The sequence below is a fragment of the Melopsittacus undulatus genome, chromosome 9 (genome assembly GCF_012275295.1).
Source record: "Melopsittacus undulatus isolate bMelUnd1 chromosome 9, bMelUnd1.mat.Z, whole genome shotgun sequence".
NCBI classification, from domain to species: Eukaryota; Metazoa; Chordata; class Aves; order Psittaciformes; family Psittaculidae; genus Melopsittacus; species Melopsittacus undulatus.
Window position 1 is genome coordinate 43,458,412 of NC_047535.1, and position 23,229 is coordinate 43,481,640.

The following is a 23,229-nucleotide window of genomic DNA, read 5'->3' on the forward strand; positions in this document are numbered from 1 at the left end:
ATCAGCAGCTTTTCACATTGCATTTGCCAATTTCTGGCTTTCTAGCAGATCAAAGGTTGGAAATGAGTTGGTTTAACTTCCTTTTTGACAGGTTTTCTGTCACTGGGGGTGTCTGTAGCTTAGGTTCTCCTGTTAGAATGAATATATTACATTTGTGCTAGGGAATGATGTTCTTTCCAAACATCTGCCAAATTTGGGCTTCTTTGCTTTCTTAAAAACTGAAATTCAAGCCAGAATTTCTGCAAATGTCTCCTCTTCTTGAGCCCTACAGAACAGTAGTAATTTGTGGCCAAAATGAGAATTACCCACATCTAAGCTTCTCTTGACAAATCTGGCTGAATTTTCACAAGTTCTTGCACAACTACTACTGCCTGGGACTGCTTTCCTCTCTAAAAAAAGCAGAGACACTTTTCCGGATGCACAGTGTGAAGCAGAAAGCATATTTTATCATGTCTCTGTGCAGCCCATTTGAATCAAGAAGGGTTTCAAATCAGATCAAGCCATGATGGTTCCTATTTTGGAAGACATCCTGCGTGCTTGGCTTTGTTTTTGGTTTTTACACACATGCCATAGAAGATTCAAGAAAGAATGATAAAAAGTTTGATGATTTAGACCAACCATAGAAATAAGTTGAAGTTTTAACACTGAGTTAGCTATTTAGAAACACTGAAGAGAAACTGAGTTATGTTGAGTTTCGTGTTGAAGCTTATGTTTAAATTCTGAAGCACAATAATTAAAACTTTGCCTGTAGCAAGTCATTCACTTGAGGTTAAAACAGTGCATGTGTGTATGGAGAGAAGCGCTGATTTGGGTTTACCCTGCTTTATACAGTTCATATGTCTGATTTACTGAAAGCTAACAGTCCTACCTCTAAATCCAGTTCCCAATTAAAAACACAATTTAAAAGCTTTAGGAGACCTATGGGACCCCTTTTGTAGAAGTTTCTGGTCCCATCCCCCAATGAGCAAATTAAAAAATATTACCTGGTCCCCTGTTGATCCTGAGGCTGACACTGTGTTTTCATTAGTACGTCATTAGACTAATGACATTGTGCTGATGTTTTTCTCCACACACAGGAGAAACTATCAGGAGCAAACATTCTATACCTTTGTGAACTTAGTTATAAGTAAAACTTTAAACAACAGATTATGAAAACACTGACCTGGTGCTTTTTAAGTTTGTTTATAATTATCTTATATCCTCCCTTTCCATACACATCTTTGTTTTGCATTAAACAAATGCATAAAAATTAAATCAAGTAATATCCCATAAATTGATAACCTCACTTAGAGGTTATGTAAGCTGTTATAATAGCTTGTTATAATAATAATTGTTATAATAATTATAATAACTTATAATAATTACCCATTTAGGAGTCACTTAAAATTTGAGTAATTAACTTGCTGTTTTCTAAAAAATATTAAATCATATTTTATTGTTTTTCAGGCAATCAGCTGTTACCTAATAGATAACAATGGTTTTATTTTAGTGTCTGAAGACTATAGACAGGTAAGTAAAAGATTTTTGTTCAATTATCTCATTTAGCACATTAGTATAAAATTACTTGTTTTTTAAATAAGTCATTATCTTAAAATGTTAAGGAATAAGTAACATAACATTTAAAAGATTCCTTCAACAAAGAATGCAAATTGTTTTTCACAGGAGTTCACTTTCTGTCTCCCACTGGGTAGGCTCTGCTATTAAACTTATGGATGTTCTCTTAAAGGATTCTTTGCTTCAGAAGTATCTGTCTTCCATAAGACATTTTTACCACAAGAGAAGATGATCTTCTGTGGCATTTTTGCCACATGAAAAGGATGGAGAGGGAGGGTGGGAGGATGCTGCTAACAAAGAGATTTTACATTGAGACTTGAGATAATGAAATGTTACAGGGCTGTTAGCTGAGGAGTTTGTTTCCCAAAGTGGATTACAGTCATTGAAGGATTAAAACTGAGCACTCAACATCCCAACAGAGAGGACAAGGATCATAATTAATGAGAAAATACTTTAAAACATTAATTTGTTTTGTCTTCATGGAAAACTATTAAAAAATGAAAGTATAATGGCTAAATCCTGCAAACCGTATGAATGAACCATCACTATTCACATTAACTGTTGCCTGCAAACTGCTGGGATAGTGTCCCAGTTCTGCCAGAATTTTCTGAAGTTCGATTGCTTTTATGTGTTGGGATTGTGAAAAGAATATCCACACTCCTACTTAGCCCTAAGGTGGATTAAATGTGTTATGACAAAGTTGGTTGCTAAGAAACAGCTAATTGCTCTGAGTGACTTGAAAGACTGACTGGGGAGGAGATAAACTTGAAATGAATGCCAAAAAAGAAGCCAAACTGAGAATCTTGCTTAAAGTTAAAAGTTTGAATTATTGCAACCTTAAATCTGACACTTCTTAAAGTAAAAAGACACAGATATTTTTCACCTTTACATAGTGCAAAAGTAATTGCATGCTGCCTCGTGATCCCTCTTTCCCTTGTTCCATTTTGGATGAAACTTTGGAAAGTCAATTAGCACATAATAAACTAGGGAAATTAAATCTTTCTGAAACTATCATCCTTCCAATGGTACTAGAACATTAACAGTTAAGCATGCTGCACTGTCATGCAGTGTAGTCATTCTTCATATGTTATCTTACAGATAAAGCCAAGCACCAAAAATGATTATTTTGTCTTATTTTCTTAAATCTATTGCTTTCATCCCTTTAGAATGTGAAGCATGTTCTGGATATAATTCTAGGATGTATCCTTCCCCAGATAGTATGAACTAAACCTAAAAATGTAATATTCCTTAAATATTAACTACAATATGTTAGAAGCAGCCACTTTTTGGTTTGCTTTTTATTTTCCTAGTATCTCCCTTTCAAATCTGTATATTCTGCTTAGTTGATGAATGAGCTAAGAAAAATACTCATTGCACCATAATCTTGTCTCATTATTCCTCCTATTGTTATTATTCACAGGTACTTAATGTGGCTTGTATAACTCATTTGGTAGTTGATAGGTGGCTACAGTCAATAAATATGATTAAGTAGAGATTTTCTTTACCTGACACTAGCCATTTAGTATTTGTGTAAAGAATATAGTGTGAACAACTGCTCTACCAGAACTAGGCTGAAAATATCTTATGACTTAATTTTTTGTTAGGGTGGATCTAAACCAAAGATGGACAGTAAAGTTGCCTGTATATAATGCTACTATAAGATCATGATAATTACAATAGTGTATGTTTATATATGTATATATGTGTATATACACCGTATATATTGTAGAGAAGGGTTAGGGAAGTGGGATAGCTCCTTACCAGTTGTTCCCGTGTCCAGAGTTGCTTCAGCACTGTTTCTCTGTGGACTTCCAAAAGTGCCCTGAGCTGCTCCAAGAAACAGAATTGGGGGAAGTGTAATTCTTCATCTGATTTACAACTAAATCCTAACACACTAAATAAATGATGATCTGTCTGTCCCTGCTTTGGAAGATAACTAACATTTACAAATGGAACTTTTGTGGAAACAACTGTACTGAAATGTCTTTATAAGACTGAAGCACAACTTGATAAATCAGGTTTATTACTATCTAAGGTTCTACTAGTCATTTATGGTTTGGGCTTTTTGACATTGACTGCCTCTCCAATGCTTAGGGTAATGTTTCTTCATCAGTCAGCTATACTTTTGAAGCTAGCATTTTTAGTCACATAAGCTACAAATGCTCTTTTTGTTTCTAGGGGACTTTACACACCCGTGTGTTTTAGGTAATACATGCTTTTTAGGAAGGAATACCTTTTTTCAGCTAGGGCTGTAACTTTTCTGCGTGCAAACTCCCAGATGCATACTTGAGGTCAGCTAAGTTCCTTGTAATGGAATTGGGGTTTAGTTCATAGAAAACCTATGGAATCCATGCAATTTGAGAGTGTAGTGCCCTTTCCCCCCCATAAATTGTAGGATTTCTCCCTCTAAACAGTGCAGAGAACAAACCAAATCCTTCTGGGAATTGAGGCTCTAAAATAAAAAATGTCTTCCCAAAGTAGAAAAATGCTGTACCTAAAAGATATGTGAATGGCTGAGGATGATGGAGTCGCTTCCATATTATGTACCAAAATCATAACATGAATGTTTCCTCAACAGACATTTATTTTTATTAGTCCATATCTAGGACAAAATGAGTAATTCATCAGCCTGAGTGGTTTTAAGTATGAAATGACTCTGAATGGAGTTGAAATTTATAGGACTGATGAAATGTACTGTTCCAGCTCCTTAAACAGGTCATGCAGGAATTATAAACGATGCTTTTTAATGACTGTTTATGAAATCCTCTCACAACCTGTTCGTATCTTTTTTGAGCAACATTTTAATCACAATGGTTTGTGATCAGATTAGTGTGTATTCTTTTGGTTTGGATGGCTTTTATTTCTGATATTAGATGTTATGTAATGTATCTCAATATATTGTTTAAGCTCTCACGTCTGCTCAGGGGGAAAAATGTAATCTGTATAACTTGCCATGACTGTGAAGTACTCTTCAGTCTTTTATGCATCAGTAGTCCTGAAAACCTATCTATGTATCTGTCAAAGCCACTCTTGTCAGATTCTAGAATATGCCAGTTCAAATTGCATCCGATGTTGTTCTGCATTTACCTACCCTTCTGGTAATTTCTGGCATTTTCCCATTACAGACTGGTTACTTTTTTGGGGAGGTTGAAGGGGCTGTGATGAACAAGTTATTAACAATGGGCTCATTTAAGAGGTAAGAATTAACTTTCTATCTCTTAAAAAACGTAACAAAATGAAATAAAACACACGCAAAGTCATGAAAAAGAAAGCCAAGACTGGCAGTGTGACTGGATTCTCATTTATACCTCTGTTCAATATGATCCAAGTGTAACTCATATTCAGTGTTAAGAGTATTGGAGACAGCCTACAGTGAGTTTCTTGTTAAAAGAAGAGTTTATTTGACTGTGATGCTAGAACTGTGTGCCTCTCCCTGCTGTGCTCAAGTGGAAAAGGGATCGGGCCATATGTACTGCTGAACAGTTTTAAATGGCTCTAAAGCAAATCACTGTTGTGACATTAACATTTTGACCTGTAAAAAGTTGGAGATTGCTCAAATTAGGCAGTGCAAAATGCTCTGCTGTTAAAAGGAAAGTGTTCTACCAGTAATTCATTTTCATTCACATTCTGAGTCACCTTTTAACATTGCTGTGACTATTGACCTGGTCTTACTATCATGATGACAATAAAAGGTAATAGATTTTATGTGTTGTCCTTTAAAATAAGTTATGCATCCTGGGGAAGTAAGAAAGAACTTTAACCTGTAACTCAACACTAGAGTCTTCACGGCTTTCACATGTTCTAAGAACTGTTCCTTACCCCTTTGCTCTCTTATAGCACAAGAAAAGTGCTGACTGTATATACTAGATTTTTCTCTTTTCCTGTGCATTTCTTGTATAAAAAAAAAGACATATCACTGATCCCTTCAATGACTGAATTAAATTATTTCATGTAAGGATGTATACAGAGGCCCTCAAACCAGGTGGTTTGTGTGCTTCCTTGGTAAACCAACTCTCTTAGAGTCAGAAAGCTTTCTGTGCTGCCTCTGCACGTTGTAACTGGATACCACTCCCAGTAAATAACTGACCTGAAATGGAAAGGTCTAGTACTCACTGAATCATCCCAAAGTCTGGTTTCCTAAGGGTGGCAACCTTTTTTGTGTTTACCACTGCATTCTTAATGTATGCTGTAGAAGGAAGTGAAGTAATACATATTTATAGACTGGTTTCTGTGATGAAAAGATCTGTTTATACAAGAGATGAAGCATTTAATGCAAACAAAACATGCAGTCAAAATCAGGGGATAATGCTTTAATTCATCCCAATTTGTTTTGTCCTGCCTAGCAAAGCATTTCAAACAGAGTATCTACTGAACAATCAATGGTAGTAGGCACCACAATTGAGAAAACAAAGACTGCATGGCTTGAGTACTCCATCTAAACCGCAATGGGTTCCAATTTGGCATGGATCATTGGCTTATGATTTTGCTGGTCTTGAGCTCCAAGGGAGTTACAGATAATGAAGCCACTAGCACAGTGCAACTGAGCTGCATGCTAAAGAAAATGTAAACACAATGAGCCGATTATTTAAACACAATAAACTGGCCATTGCCAATCAGTTAAAAATGGGAGGAAATCAAAGTGGTGTAATTGCACTAAATGAGCCACCTGCTTTTCCTGCTGTACAGCAGATAGCTCTATGCAGCAGCAGCAACAACAAAAAATACTGAGCTCTGCTGGATCAGTCCTTTGAATTATTCCAGCAGTATGAAGAAGAAATCTTTGCTGGCTCTCATTAAAAATATTTTCCATACTTTTAAGATGACTCCTTTGTTTGGGTGAGGTTCTGTTTTGTTTTTCAAAGCTATTTTATATAGAATAAGAAGAAAATAAAAAAAAGCACTGGTTTAATGCAAAAATCTATTGGTGGCCAAATCTGTTACCAATACCATTCCTCTGACAGCCTGATACAGATGCTACATGCATTATACTTGTCATTGTTGCTCTTACCATGGAGACAAAATCAGAAAGCAAGGTCTGTTTGCATTTCATTCTGATAATGTTCAGAGCCATCCTTTCTTGCAATTTGCTTCTTATATGGCATCTACTGTCTGGCACCAGTACTATGGTATCTACACTGTAGATACTATGGTATCTACACTGGCACCTACATATAGGTGAACTATATGGCCTTGCCCCTTGTCTTGCTCCTTTTAGTTTAGAAGTAGAAGGTTCTATGGTGCCTGATCTCCACTGCAGTTATTACTGTGAGGAATGGAGGTCCTTTCTTCCTTTCACACCAATAAGCTGAGTGGCGCTGCACATACGTGCTACCACCTCACTGATTCATGCCAGTTTTCAGACTCTCCTTCCACAAAAGGAATGAAATAACCCTTTGTGCAGTCTCTCAACTACCACTAATTTGGAGGGATGTAGAAGTTCTCTTTAGGTCTGAGCTGGAAGTGTCAAACAAAAGGGGGTTGTTTGCTGCTGACTGTATTTCTTTTCAACCTGCAGCAGGATGAAATTCAATTTTTGGGTTCGCTGTTTATTTTTTAAAGTGAACTTAAATACCTCCTTCCCTCCTCAATTTCTTTAAACTCAGTACCTCTTTTGAATAATGTGTACATATGTATGGATGTATATTTTCTTAGTTTACGGGTTTTATATTCAAGGAGAAAAAATATATCTGTGCCTCCACAGCTACGTGACATATTCTATGATTTCATTGAGCAATATGATGTTTATCTTATGCCCTGAATATTTCACATAGTTAAATAATTTAAATATAATTTAAATTTATTATTAAATAAATTAGGATGTGCTTATGGAAAAGTATCTGCTTCACATACCTTAGAAAAAAGTTTCTTTACATTTTCCTAGTTTCCTCAACACTTTGTTTAGATAAAAACACTGAAAAAAATAGATTCAAATGCTCAATGCATGAAAATTTAACAAATACCCAAAACCCAATAACCCCACAGTAACATTAGAAAAATTAAGGGCTATTACAACAATAAGATCCCAAAATAAATGAATTTAATAAATTTGTAAGAGAAAATTAAACCCCTTTACTTCAAAACACTTTCAAAACTAAGCAATTCCATAAGACATATATGGAAAGAAGCATTAAGAATCTATGCTTTTGTATTTAATCATTTTATCAGGATATGACTGCAGTGCTGTACCCCTGAATTCCAGCTTTCCTAGATGCTAAAGCTCACTCCAATCAGTTCTTGTTGCTTTGAGATCTCTTGTTTCTCAGTTTTACTTGCTCTGTTCATACTTACTCTTGTGTTTCTTAGTGAAGAATGCATGCTGACCATGCCCCTATGGCATGGTACAGCCCAAATCTGTCCCTGTCCCTGTGTTCTCAAAATGCATGTACACAGAGGCAGACTTCATATCATTGTCTTGACTTGCTATATAAGCAAAAACTAGCAAGTGTTTTGTTTCCAGGTTATAAAATGATAAAAAAATGCAGAGCTCTTTACTTGCAAAGAGCAGAACCATGAAGAAGCCAAACCATGAAAACAGTAACAAGTTGTTCACCAACAGGACACCGAGGCAGTACAGCCTTCCAAATGGCCATTTTTCTTTTTAGTTTAGGCCACTCTTTCTTATTTAAGCATTTAAAAAAAAAATTAATAAGATATTCTTAAATTCTTTGTGAAGGTGTTAAGTGGATATTTTTATTTAACGTTTGTGTTATTTTAATGTGGATTGTTACAGTCATTGATTTGACCTATTAATTTGGCAATGTTTCTGATGGAGATCAGTGATAGATTGTAGGAACAATTCATTTTGGAGTTAGCATATTTAATATTGGAGAAATGCAACTGTGAGGTAGCAGTTCTGGAATGTAGTGGTTCTTGAAAAAATAATCTTTATCTTGAATGATTATTTATTTAATATAAAAAATGCTCAAAATGTCCTCTATGTTTATGGCATAAATACCACAAAACATAGCCAGGTAGATGAATAGGCATTTTTTGGATCGGTAGGCAGAAGCCATTCAAGGTAGGAAAATGAGCAGTCTGTTTCCAACACGTATCTTCCATATTAGCTGTCATGTGCATTGCAAAGCAAGTATGGGGCCTGCACCCTTAATCTTTGATTTTTAAATGAATCCTATGTGATTGTACCACCCTGAAGAATGATGTTCCATTTTCATCACCAGAACAGCTGTCAGAAAGGCAATGATATAGCAGACTGCCTAGTACAGGTTTACAAGTAGGTACAAAAGAACCAAGTGATATCTGTAACTTCTCTCTTGTCATTACTGACAAGAGCCCTGCTCTGACATTTATTTTTTTCCCTTTCATTTATAAGGTGCACATCTGATACCTGTGCTCTGAAAAACCCACACTGCTGTGTGGTATGTTTTCTGCTAATGTTTTGTCCCTGTGATGTCTAAAATTAAGGTCTTAAAGCTGAGTTTTGTTGAGCTAGAGGTTATATCTCTGTAGAACTGTTAGAGTTTATATCTCTGTAAATATTGCATTGTTAGAGTTATATCTCTGTAAATATTGCATTGTTAGAGTTATATTTCTGTAAATATTGCTACTAATTTAATGCAGTGTATTAGTATATGGGAATCTTTTCACTTACGGAGAAACCCAGGCATGTGTGCTATCTAAACGAGTTGTCATTCTGTATGCTGGAAATACAGGTTGAGTTGTAGTTTTATACATGTTATGCTTTGGAGCATCTTGGCAATTGGGACTAGCTGAACAGCAAGGGCAAAGATATGTGATGACATGTGTTGTTTTTGTCAAAATGCTGTAAGTTATTTTTATGCTTTTCGTTGTTTTTTTCCTGGTAATGAAAGGTATTAGTCTGACAGCTTCTGAACCCTATTAATCTGTCAGACAATGAAGGTGGGAGAGCCAGAACAGCAACAGTATGGGATTTCTTGCACTGTCCTACTACCTCCCTACAAGGACCCTCTCTATATTTTAGAACCTAGTTAATTCTCCATACCATTCAACACTGTCCTTCCTTCTTCCCCTCCTTGCCAGAATGCCAGAAAAGACTGCATATCTTGTGTTTGAGTTAATGAGCATTGTTCCACTGCAAGTGAGCTGTATTCACCATTAATTTTTATATAGACTACAGAGTAAAGCATAGTATCAATAGTTAGGGCTACCTATATTATTGGCTTCCTTTGCATGATGCTTTGGTGCACTTCCATTTTTTTCTATTGACTTGACATTTACTTCCATAGTAAGAAGCTTATTATTCCTGCACATTACATGAAAAACCCCGAATCTCAAAGCAGTGACAGAACATTTGAAATTGTATGCATCAAAGATCTTTCAGCTGTTACAGCTGCCAGTCAGTGATGAAATTTTATACTATCCAGTGGAAAACCATAGATGGGCTGAAAAATGTAGCTGAAAGCAATAGAATACATTTGTTAATATAGCCTATGCTGCTAGTGGGTCTTAGAGATTTAATTTTCTTGAATCAGATTCATACTCAATTTTAAGTAAATTGCCAAGTACAAAAATTGCAATTTACTGTATCAGGAAACTGAAAACCAAAAGGGTTTCACTAAAAAATGTATTTGACCCCTGAAGTTGCATACAATGGAGGTGCACATTTTTTTTGTTAAAAGTAAGTTATTTGCTCTTAGTTAAAGATGATTGCACGTAGTCTGTGTTTGTCCTGTGACTGATGTTGAAAACTGTTCTGTAGACGTCAGCATCCAGGTGTGGAAATATGGGCAGTTAACTGCATGGTGATGTCAGAAAGTCTCAAGCATATTATCTGTAGCAAGAACAAAGCTCTCCTGTGAGGTGCTGTAATACATACAGGGACTTGGGCACCTAGAGGGAATTAAAATGAAATCCAGGGAAATAGGAAGTTATGTTTACTAACTATGGTCAATTGAACAGGATATGGTTAGCTGCAAACAGTTATTTAAAACTAAAGTATAATCACTTTGGAAAAGGTAATCTGGAAGCCTGCTTTTCTGCAACACTGATTTAGGTCTGTCTGAGTGAGAAGCAAGCTTGCTTCCTAAAGTCACAGAAAGATATTGGTAATAAATAATGCTCTGGGAATGACACTGAACAAGGAAGTACCACAGTGTCTTAGGCTGCTATTTTGACTACAAATACTGTAATTGCTTTTATAAGGGATAAGGCAGGAAAGCTCTTGCCTTCCTATTATGTTTGCAATTAAAAAATAACAACCAAACCAAAACTGGATTTGAATTTGTGAATGCCTTGGAATCCCTCTATACTGAGCCTTAATACCATTCCCAGTGACAGACAACCCAGTACTGATTCAGTATACTGCAGTGTTCAGATTTCAGTGTGGTTATGGGCTTCATCCATTGATCTTTGAAGTGTACTGCAAAATTCCTATTTCTTTTTAGCACAGAAGAAGTGGGTCTTTTAAGATCATTTTGCAGTAGTGCTTTTGCTTTTATATTTTGCACACCCTGCATTAATAGTTATTGGAATCATCCTTAGAAACTTTCAGACAAATGTTGAACCTGCTCATTTTGAAAGTTCCTGAGATGGAAATGCATTGCTCAAAACCCAAACCTCATTCCATGCTTTTGTTAAGTGATCTGTCTACCATGTACCTTCTAAGGATTTGCTCTTCTAGTGGTTTTTTTTTAACCTGGACACATTATCTGTTTTCTAGTTTGTTCCTGAGCCAGAATTTTCATGCTGGAAACACCTTCAAATATACTTCCTAAAACTAAACTCATTGTCATTTCATCCACAGTGGTATTCAAGAATTTACAAACAATCATTTTGCAGTATTCCCAGTGAATTTGAAGGGAGTTTATTACGACTGTTCCCTTCTGCCATCACTCTAAAGTTTAGTATTTCTTTCCTTGTTAAATGAAAGTTTTTTAACTATGCATAATTTAATATTATTTTAATGTATTTTTTATATTGTGTTACTCTTGCTCATAATACAGTATTAGATTGTTGTATACCCCTATGATATAAAAATCTACAACAAATGTGATCTAACATGTCAGAGTACAATATTATATTTCTGATTGTCTGATTATCTAGTTCAGTCTTTTAATGACTTTTTTTCTCAGGGCATCTATTACATCTATTACAGTGTAACAATTGCAGAAGAAACATAATATGAATACAAACATTGGGGGGGAAGGCATTTTCCAATATTTGAAGTCAAATTATAATAGACGCTCCACGTGGCAAACTATAGTAGTATTTGATTGACACTTCTTAGCATCATATTGAAATCCACAGTTTGATCAAGCAGTTTTGCTGTATGAAATTGAATGTTGAAAAACTGATTGTACTTTCAAACACCAAATGGTCACCAAACTTACTATATTGAAAATTATTTACAAAGAGTAAAGAAAAACTGAATGCTGTTTTACTTGGAACACTACATATTGAATGAAGCAGGATAGGACCATTTCATCCTTATAGAACTCCTTGACTGCTTTGCAGAGAGCACATTAACATCTGTAAACTGCCTTTGACTGTTCGCTTATCACTTGCCACCATCACTAGGAGGTCTAAGTGGGCATGCAACACAGTCTTTGGATCTAGAGGAATAAAATAATCAAGCCAACCGAGACTGGAAAAGCTGAGCCATAGGGATTACCTTACAGGGGTTGGATTCTGACCATGGTAAACGGGGGAAAAAAAGTTAAAAATAAGCTAAGGAAAGTGGTGTATTACTCCATGCCACACAGGCAGCACAGCTTACACCATGTACTGCTCTGTTTGTCTTGGCAGATCTGTGTGCGCGGATCTGGCTGTGGGCGTGATTCTGCCAAGTATGGTCAGTGTTCAACTTACACCCATGTTTAGGTCTCTAGTTATGCGTTTGTCTACCATGTGCCTCTCTCTGCCAGTCCACAAAACAATGGCTTCCTAGCCATTTCTATTCTGAATGTAAGATAAAATTAATAATGTAAGCAGTATGACCATGTACTAAATGTTTAGTTGAAGCTGCAAGTTCCAATGTATTAGATATTTTGCCTGTAAGCCAAAAGGAAAATATAGGCAATATATATAGCTTTTAGTGATGGTTGCTGTCACAAAATTAGATCAGAAAAATTATGTACGGTTTCTACCACAATGGATTACATTTTATTGGTACAGGTTGCAACGTTTTATGGCATGCAGTGCAGAATGCCTCATGGTGATGTTAATGCATTTCATGACCTGGTTTTGGCAGCTTTCGTGACATCCTTTATGTAGCTGAATTTGTGTGCTCTCCTTTGCTCTTCACTTAGAAGCAAGGCACACGTTGCCAAACATGAAATCCCATCTCACATCTTTTAACCATCTATGTCCAGTTGTGTTCCTTTGTCCCTCTGCTGATGCAAAAGTCAAATGGATATGTTCAAATAATACTAGTGACTTTTATATATTTACATTTGTTGCAACTTATCAGCTAAAGTTTCTTTACATCTGCTATAGATGTTAAATCTTTGTATGTGGATGGATATAGTTAATAATTGTTCTATGGACAGACAGATTTAAAGAAATAATCACAATTCTATATGCTATCTTTGAGTTCTGGATTTTACATTTAGATCTCTGACGTGTACCAATGATGACTAAAATCACAAGCAGAAAGAAATTTCCCTATTTACTATGCATCTGAGGAGGCTTCTAGCAAACGCTGATTACAGTAGGTACCTGACATGGAATATTTTGCCCTCATGAAAAGAAGGAAAAGTAAGCCTATCCTGCTTCAACTGTCTGTACTGTAAATACACTGAAATTGCTTCCAAGGAAATTCCTTCCTTGGAAGCAAAACTATGTTTTTCCAAATCAGTTGTGCACTGAGGTGCTGGAACTGTAGAAGTGTCTTTCTGCTTTCATTGGAGTTCAAGAGTGATTTGTTGTGAGAAGCCCCTCACATGCATAGGTTCTTTCACTTTCTGGGGCTAAATGTGCTGATCTTACTCCAGAATCAATTGTTTAAGCATCGTGTTGAATGTGTATTCTCCTCCTCACATTGTTGATATCATTGTGTGTTACACTGTATGTGTATCTTCCCTGGTTCCTCCCAGTTCTGTTTTTCCTTTGTTCTGTAGTCTGATAAAATCCTTACAGAGCTTTCACAGCGTTTCTTACCTTTATTCTCCTTTGTGTAACTTGTATTTTAATGATCCCTTTCCCTCTTTTCCCTGCTGCTCTTACGATTTTTGTTCTCCTGTCTGCTTTGTGGGCAGACTGTTCCATATCATCATTTTTATTCCATTATGTTTTCTTCTTTTAGTCAAGCAGTTTTCTGTTCTTCTCTGTAGAATTACACTTTATGACTACCAAGCCATGTGTAGAACAAACAAAGAGAGTAGCGACAGTGCCCATAGCTTACTGGACGTAAGTATAGTGAATTTTCTGAGCACCTTTCCATTCAATCATCAAAGAAAATATCTCATGGCCATTGTAAGCCTATTATTTTGATTTGGAATGCTCACAGCTCTTGTGTTTATCCTAATGTGCTTAAGGAATGCTTCATTATAAACAAATGCAAAGTGTTAGGCATTTTCTAGTTCAAATACTTACACAATCATTTTTAATGCTGGGCCACCATTTCTGAGGTTGTGTCAGAACGTTCTTTGCACCATATGAATCCTCCTTCTTAGGGCTTCAAAATTTGGTGATGAATTGTCTTTGTTTGTGAGGCTGGAATCACGTATGCCTTTTCTGTATATAACCCCATGCATGCCTGCAGAAACATAACTAAAATTAAAAGTTGGTGGTTTATTTGATTGGGTTTCTTTATGAAAAGGAATTGTTCATTGGCAAGGCATGTAAGTCAATGATTTTAACACATTTCCACCCACCCCCAGTATTTAAAGATGCTTTTTGAAGTAAAATTTCAATGCATTTAACACTTGTCTTGCAACCAGATCTGAATACAAACCCTGTCCCTCTGCAGGGCCTGATTAGAGTCAAGCTGGGTCTCGCAAGGGCTACGCTTCCTTGTTGCTAAATCATATATCTAGGTAATAACCCCGAGGGTATTTTATAATCATGTGTATGTTTCACTAACCACTACAGTAATCTATCAGAACTGATAAGGTGTTAGATAAAGTATAGGTTTTGAATACTAAAAAGGAACCATTTTAACAAGTATATGACAGAATTAGTATGAAAAAATCTTATGTAAAAACAGCAGCAAAACACTATCAATTTTGCCAACCTGGAAAGTTATCTGATAGTATTTTTAAATGCATGGGAATCTAGCTAGGAAAAAAATCAAACCTACACATAGTTAAACTGGTGACTAAATCTCAAAGTTGTGGCAACTGTTTAAAAATACATATCACTTCTATGGCTTAATAATCATATACATTTGGGATGCTTTAATTTACATGTTTACATTGCTGTTTTTCAAATACCTGCAAATTTCAGTTTGTTATCTGCAAAAGGCTGAATCTGAGAAAAAAATGATCTTGACATGATAAAAAGAATCAGGCTGTGCAGTGAGACTTAAATTGTCAGGAAAATAGAACAGGATGCTGTGAATCATATTTGCATGAAAAAAATTGAATTATATTACAACTCCCAGCAACAACCTTCATCCCAAAGCCTGGGGCTTCAGTTTAGCTTGCTTAAGCACCCAGCATGTAAATCTGAAGTATTTCTCTCACAAGTGGGCTTTAATCCAAGAGATTTTTGCTATTCCGGGTTTTGTCCAGGCCCCGTTTATAGAGGATAAAACTCTGCAGAGCTGTTGTGGGATATGCTGAGACACAGAGAGCATGTTCTTTTTTTCTCTTTTAAACATAGCCAAACTTGTCCTTGAACCTCAGTGCTTCTTTTGTGATGTTCAACATGAAAGATGGGCAGAGCTTTGGTTATTTTGATATGTCCATTCAGTTACTTCTAATAACCATGATTACAGAGAAAGTATACTAAAAAAAGGCATTAAATCCAGGTAGACTAGATTCCTCAGAAGTATTGTTTTTGTTACTGGTTTTATGCCCAGTTTTTTATATATAAATTATTTAGTTTAGATAAATGTTTATCCTTCCTTTTTTGAATCATGTTTTTACAGGAACAGATATGCAGACAAGACTCAGACTCTTATAAAAGTGCATACTTGAAACAGCATAGAGGTGGACCATAGACATATAAAGGGTCTATGATTACTACAGGATCTAGCATAACATTCTGCTAATATCATGGAAAGCAGGTGTCAGGGCTGGACCCTTCATTCTATCACAGATTTTTAGGCAGAAGTAAAAGAATAATCAGGGTAGGACTAGCGATCACCTGGTCCCTTTTTTACCAGTACAGATATCCAGATACTTTATTATTTTCACATTTTCTTAATTTGCTCAAGTCCTGGATAACTCTCCAAAGAACCACTTTGTGGCAAATGCATCGGTGATGTAGTCACCCAGCTCAATTCCTTTGCCTCAGTGATGGTTTCAATACATAGAAAGAATAAAGCTACAGTTTTTGCTGCAGTTTTTTAAGGAATAGTCTTTGAAGTGGAAAAGGCTGTCTTAGTAAAATCACGTTTCATAAGAATGCTTTTATACCAATGTAATGAAATGTTTTTCCACTAAAATTTCAAAACAAATTCTTTTTCTATTCATATTGTTGTCTTTTCCTGTAAAACACGCCTTAATAGTTAAAATCTTTACTGTCTCAGGCATTATGCATTCTACTGGCTCGCTGTTTCAGCCTTTAATGCCATGGACTGATATTGGCTCATTGCTGTGTGAGTTATCAACCCTGTGCAGAAATGCTTTTTCTGGCATCTGAAATGTTTAAATGGCCAGTTTCTGCTGTGCAAAATGGCACTGCTTCAGTAAGGTGCTGATTCAGAGCAGCTAAGCATGACTTTAGGTGTCTGAGTAGTTCTGTTAGTCAGTATGACTCCTTACACATGCTAAAATACTCTGTTAATAGGGAAACTAGAAAGTGCAAAATGTTATGCAGCTTGGAGATCCTAACACAAATGAGTGGGACAAAGATTCCTGGAAACTGTCTTTTCTGCCTGAGATTCTTTCATAAATGAATCATTCTAATGGTATTCTTTTAAAAAATAACATATTCAAAATGTCAAAGTGCAGTAAACAGGATTTTCAAAGCATTTCCATAGTTCTTATGATCCAGCAAAATCAAGGGAGGTGGGAAGAATCTTAAAAACTACTTAATGTGCTTACAATGAGCCTTCAATATGACACAGATAACTTCATTTAGGTATATTCAAACTTCAGAGGCTTTTCTAGCCTAATTAGACCGAAGTAATGAATAGAGATTTACATTATAGAGAGGCAAGCCTTTGAATTGCAGCAAAAGAAAAGCTCATATTATCTACCAGAGCTGCTCCTCCAGCAATAGCCTGGGAAATAGGAACCCCTAGAGGTTAAAGATTTAAGAGTCATTTGCAAAACTTTCCTCTTCTGACTCTGTGACCAACCACCTTAAAAGGAAATTTCATTATTATATACTTTAATATTCAATATAATAATGTTTGGCTCTTCATAAGAAAAAGCTATTGCTCTTTCTCATGCTACCCATGCATTAGAATATCCATAACAATTTCTTTATATGAAGCATTTAGTTAAGATATGAATACAGCATGTTTTGCCTTTTTATTAAATGACTTGCTTCTCTTCAGCCTTATAATGCCTTCTTTGCTGCAGTAAAATGGATTATGACTGAACTTGTCTTGTAAGTAAACTTTATGAAGAACTTTAATATTTGTATGAATTACTGAATATTTATATTTTTGCATACTTAACATTTGTACTTTTTGCCTTTTACATACATTGTGCTGCTTTCATTATATGATTTAAAATATGGTAATATTTGTCAATGATAGCTTTCTAATTTTACACTGTTAAAACCTGAGAATTTTGGCTATGTGAGTGCACAGTTGCACTTCTATTACATTATTATTCATGGTCCTCACTTATATCCGTATGTCTTTGCTTAGTTATTCTAGCAGACTGCTAATAACTAAAACCCAATTTATTATTGTGGTTACAGTTAAATTTTACATAAATGTCTGGCTGTTTGTAATGCTGCTTGGGTGGGCTGTTGTCAGTACAGCAAACAGAGTGATTCACTATTTTGTGTGTCACTTCATGAAATTCTGTAAGATAGACCTTTTACATTGTATGCCAGGTAAGGTGTACTCTGGATGTTACTGACTTTTTTTACCTTGCCCAATTCTTCTTACATTTCCAGTTAATATGCAATAAGCATTTCCTTTAATAGAGATTGCCTGAAAATCCATAGGGAAATACTAGATGGAGAAAAGGAAACCTTAAAATTTATCATGAGTTATTAACCTATATGTTTATTACAATTTTTATTGGAGAGCAAAGTTGCAGATTTAAGTGAATTTTGTCTTGATTGAAATAGAATCTTTTTTCTTTCATGTAGTTGAATTGTTTTAATTGTAAATTGTGTGAGCTTTCATTAAAGTTTGAAGTAGGAGTTAAGGAGAATGAACTGAACAGCTACTGCTAAAAGGCAGAGGTTGATCTTAAAAGCAAGTATTAAAGTTTAAATATCAGGGAAAGAGATCATGTTAAAATTAGACTTTAATGCTGGCATATCACAGTTTCAAAAACTTTGAGAAACTTTCTGTGCCTGTAAGTACTGTAGTTTCATGTTTGTATGATAAACTGGATGTTGGTTTCACATTCTTTACACTTGCAATAACTGATGGACTGACAAATTTCAGTCCATTCTTCAAAGTAAATAGTAGTATAATTTAGTGAGAAAATGAATTTTCTGGATGTCTAATTAGAGTTTCTTAGATGCTGGTTAACCAATCTTTTCTGCTTCTAGAAATAAAGTAATTTAGTTCCAGAATTACTTTTTGTGCTGTCCTGTACTTTAGCCAGGACAGTTATAATCTTATGGTTTTTTACTAGGGTCAAAATGAAGGAATAATGTTCAATAATGTTCAACAGTAAAATTACTGTAAGCTGCCATGTATTGCAAATTTTAATGGACACTTCAAATAAGATCAATTTATGATTTCTTGATGGGGTTAATTTCAGAATAAATTCTCAGTGGTAAAATACAACCCAGTGAAAATATGAGAATAGCAGTAACGAATGATCCCAGAGTTATCCTAATAACATGAATTTCAGTTCTGTGCTAGCTTTTATTTAAAATAGGGTTAATGGTATCGAACTATTGCCAGTTTAGTGTGCTGAAAACATTCTGTGGGGTAATATTAAAACTCTCATAATTTCTCTAGATTCCTTGTGGAATTTAATCTATGCAGTTGGTGGCACTCTGATCTAACAGCAAAAGGTAAGTCAACTTTTTCTTCCTGGCTATAATGGCAGAAATGTCTAGATCAAATTGGATTTGTGAAATTCAGATGTACTTAAATGTTTTAGATGAAATAATAGACATCTAATAACAGTTGTTTGTCTGCCACGTCAGCATCCTCTACTTTGTTAATGTTTCCCAAAACAAAAGTCCAAAGAGAAATTAAACATCTTCTAAGAATAACCACAGAGTTCTTGTGTCCAGGAGTACAGTACACTACTATAATGGAGAAGGTAAAGAAGTATCTTTTTAAAACCTATTTCCCTTCATTCCAAACCAGTCTTTATGAATAAAGCATTTTTATTAAAGTTGCTCTAGTATGGGGGAAGGGGTGGGTATTGTGCTGGTAAATGCTGTTTCAACAAACAGGAGCATGGTCATCTCAATGTAATTTCATACAAAACATAATCTTTAAGGCTTGATAGTAAATTTAATGCTTTTAATTTTAAACAAGACTGGTTAAAACTCTGTTTTGTTTTAGAATTCCATTCAAAATAGACATTTAAAATTAATAAAATCTACATGAATTGCAATTCAATTTACTCAAAATAAGTTTAAGTAATGTGAGGCTTTATTTGAAATAACAGAATTTTAACTTCCTGTAAGAGGTAGAAAATTCCATTGTTAACTGTCTCATATTTTAGCAGACTTCATGATGTTTCAGAATCGTTGCTCAGAAATAAAAAGCTAATTTACAAAAGCAGTGCTCTTCCATTGCCTATTTCATAGGCAAATTATGCTGCATGCCTTTTACTGGCATAATGACTTAAACTGAATTCTTCAGCCTCATATTTGCAGATTTGCATATTCCTTAGCAAAACAGGAGATAAAATTGCTACTTTAGGCCTTAGTTTATATTTGCATTTCTGGGATACTAGGGTGTCTATATGCCAAAATAATATCCTGTCTGAAGTTTAGATATCAGGAAAATTGTACATAATAATGCCCTGGAATATTCCAGTATTCCCTGTAATAATAAGATCCTGAAGCAGTTCTAGAAGAAAAATCTATCCTGCAGCAACCAAAAAGTATGGCAGTAAATAGCAAAGAACATGTCTGGCTGCTGCCTATCATGTTGTAAATGCTGTGTAGGGAGAAGGGGAGGCTGAGATGGGTGTCTGCTGGAGGTGAAGATAAGAGCTTTCTGGAAACGTAGGTGCATGAACTTAATATAGCCTTTCCCACACTGATGTAAACTGTACACTGCATTGCAACACTGAAGCCAGTTTTTCTGTCACGTGAACAATGAACCCAATTTAGGTTGGATGCGCATTCACAATTAGGGCTTAATGAGAACCAGCAAGACACTGTTTGTTTTTGGGGCTGCTTCATAATCAGCTCTTCTGAAAACCATACTAACTTTCCAGTGATTTCCTATAATCATGCTGAAAAATACCTCTTACACTGATGGCTGGGAAGGGCAGTAGGGCTTGCTATGCTAGACCCAGAAACTGCAGAACCTTTTTGGGCTTTTTTCAAGTTTGCTGCACAAATACACCTTAATATATCCTGATGTGAAACATCGAATGGCATTTGCATTGTATGTTAGTGAGCATTTTCTTCAGAGACAGTAGCCATCATCCCATGAAAATGAATGTCTGTTTTGTATTTTAAGCATGCACTAATACAGAAGACAGGCATTAATAACTTCCAAGCATTCTTTTCTTAAAGGGAAAACTGTCATTGCAGCACTTTGACAGGCAGGTGTGACTGAGGGATTTTAATTAATGTTTTAGTTGAAAGTGAGCTACATAATTCAGTTGTGCCATTTCTTTGGTCAGTAAGAGTATTGAAAAGACCTCTCATCATGCTCATTGGAATTTCATCATCTTTAAGGCACTGATCACCCAGTTCAAATTTGGTTAGGTGGCAAGTGATAGTTGTTTGGAAACCAACATGTGTTAGTAAGGCAAAAGCAAGAGAGATTTCACGAGAGAAGAAGTCAGCAGGAGAAAAGCACGTGCTTAGGTATTTTCTTTCATAGATGCTATGCTACCACCAATAGTAATAATAATTATGACTGCACTTCATGAAATTAAAACTCATGAACTTGCACATTTTTTTACTTACCAGAGCTCATAGGGGTGGGGAAATAAATTCCTCTAATGGGGAAATTACTTCCTGCTCAAATTGTGACATTAATGGTGTCACATATTAGAAAGATCCTAGAGTGCTCCTACACACTTGCCAATTTATCAAACCCTAGTATGAAAAACACTTCTGCACAAGATCTTGTAATCTCAATCACATTTGTAAATGAGAGAGAAGAGACCGATGTCTGAAAGCTTGAGCAACCTTATTATCTTCTAAACTCTAATGCTGGAGACCTGAGATCTGTGGATCTTTGGCAGACTCTTGTTACACCAGCCATGCCTCAAGATATGCTTTCCAACTTCATATTCTATATGTTGATATAAGTGAGGGTAAACCCAAAATATAGGTGATAAATTTCAGCCATTCTTGGCAGTAAGTAAGGAGAACAGAAGAGAAAGGGAGAAGGTGCAATAGAGCTAGTCTAACAATTAAAAAACAATTAAAAAAGCTAAATTGTTAAATATGTCACAACCATAATGAAATCCTGAGAAATAACAAAACTTTTCTGAACAACCTTAGTAACTTTCTTGAGATCTGTGCATTTGGGGGAATATTTAATTAAATATAAAAACTATGAAGATTTCAGAAATGCAAGTGCTAGTATGTGATTGCTAATGCAGTTTTGGTCATCCCCCTCGCTCTGCAAAGTAGACACATCATTAGCTCTGAAACTGGTTATCTTGAATGGAAGATCTGTCAAGTCCAAGAGCCTGTTTAGTGTAATCTATTTTTGTCATACCTTGTCTTGTTTTTTCACTTAGCAATTAGTTTAAGATAGCCTTAACATTTGTGCTGATGTGCAAGTGTATCTCCATGTGAAGGAAGAATGAAGGGGTGGGGAGGAAAAAGAAAGGGAGTGAGGGAGAGACATTGTTTAACAGATACATCAGTGTGAGAGTCAGAGGAGCTGCCTGCAGTTCATAGCTTTGCTGCTGTCCTGTAGTTTGACCTTGAACCAGTTTCACTGCTTCCTGGTACCTCAATATTCCAATTTTTTTGGCTTGGATTCCAATCCAATTCCAAAAATTGGATTCCAATTCCAAAATTCCAATTCCAAAAAATTCCAATATTTACATTTAAAATGTAAATAGTAAATAGTGACACTTTCTTTTCCCTTGCACTGTAGGACTTCGGGTTACGGAGTCTTAATCTTGGGAAGCAAATAACAAGCATTGCTTCTGCCCTGAACCCACTGAGTAATTTTAACTGATGAATTGTCTGCAAAGGTTTCCAAGCTTTAAGAAAAGAAAAAGGAAAAAAAAGTGGTTTGGCTTCAGTAAAATGTATCACAATTTAGATATCAAATAATTGTAAACAGCCATACATAACAGTAAGTGATGCATAGTATCACTGAAATAAAAACGACAATAAGTCCGTCTTGAAGCTATAGAGAGAATAAAAGCTTGTGCTTAAATGTGAAGTAGGTTGGCAATGGCTAAACCATGAATAACTGCTGTAATGGTTATGTCTTACGAAATTACATTCCATGGGTAAACTTTTTTCTTTCTTTTAATTGAAAAAATAGTGTTATGCACTGCCTAGGAAATCTCACAGGGTGGCAGAAGCTGAGTAACATTTGCATCCTCTGTGAGCTCTGCAGTACAGCATCTCATGTTGTTCAGAATTCTGTGTGCTGTTCTTGCCATGTTAACATCAAGATATGTTTTTTCCTGTGTATATAGCGCAGAGGTTGAAACAAACGCTAGAGCCCTGTGATACTGAATATCCAGCTTTTGTTTCCGAACGCACTATAAAGGAGACCACGGGGAATATTGCTTGCGATGACTGTTTCAAGTAAGCCCTTTCAGTTTTTTTTTTGTACAACTGTTTGTGAGAAAGCAATAAAAGTGAATTATTCAAGGTTATGTTGAAGAATGTACAAGTCTGTTATGTTTTATCTTACATAATGACCTCTGTCAGGGTGTAATTTCTCTTATTACAGGGGTCATTAAAAAGTTTGGTGCTTTTAAATTAAAACAGTACCTATTATTTCTACCAAAAAGAGTAAAATCAGTAGAGGTTTATGCTAATTTCAAATAATAGTAGATGCTTTAAGAGTTTTTCTGGATACAGGAAACATTCTAAGGGCATATTCTGTAAGGATTTAGATACAAAAAAAGCTAGCTCTGTTAGCTCTCCTACACAGGAGTGAAACCCTGCTGGATAGGTTAGAAGTTCCCTTGGTATGGTGAGATCTGGTTGTTTTATTTGAATGCCAAACAGTGTTTTCTTCTTAGAATTGTTAGGCTGAAAGAGTGTGAAAGGTTTAATCTATTCCTCAAGCTTTCACTGCTGAAA

The 23,229-nt window shown here is 35.6% G+C and overlaps 1 protein-coding gene across 1 annotated transcript in view; it reads left to right on the forward strand.

The window, feature by feature from the left end:
- Nucleotides 1–23,229, forward strand: part of CACNA2D3 (calcium voltage-gated channel auxiliary subunit alpha2delta 3) — a 425,935-nt gene that overhangs the window by 382,249 nt on the left and 20,457 nt on the right. Inside the window, exons 30-35 of the mRNA XM_031046070.2 lie at nucleotides 1,447–1,509; nucleotides 4,680–4,750; nucleotides 13,824–13,899; nucleotides 17,162–17,214; nucleotides 18,761–18,816; nucleotides 22,614–22,725. Of these exons, the coding sequence (XP_030901930.2) occupies nucleotides 1,447–1,509; nucleotides 4,680–4,750; nucleotides 13,824–13,899; nucleotides 17,162–17,214; nucleotides 18,761–18,816; nucleotides 22,614–22,725 (431 nt within the window). The remainder of the gene's footprint in view (nucleotides 1–1,446; nucleotides 1,510–4,679; nucleotides 4,751–13,823; nucleotides 13,900–17,161; nucleotides 17,215–18,760; nucleotides 18,817–22,613; nucleotides 22,726–23,229) is intronic.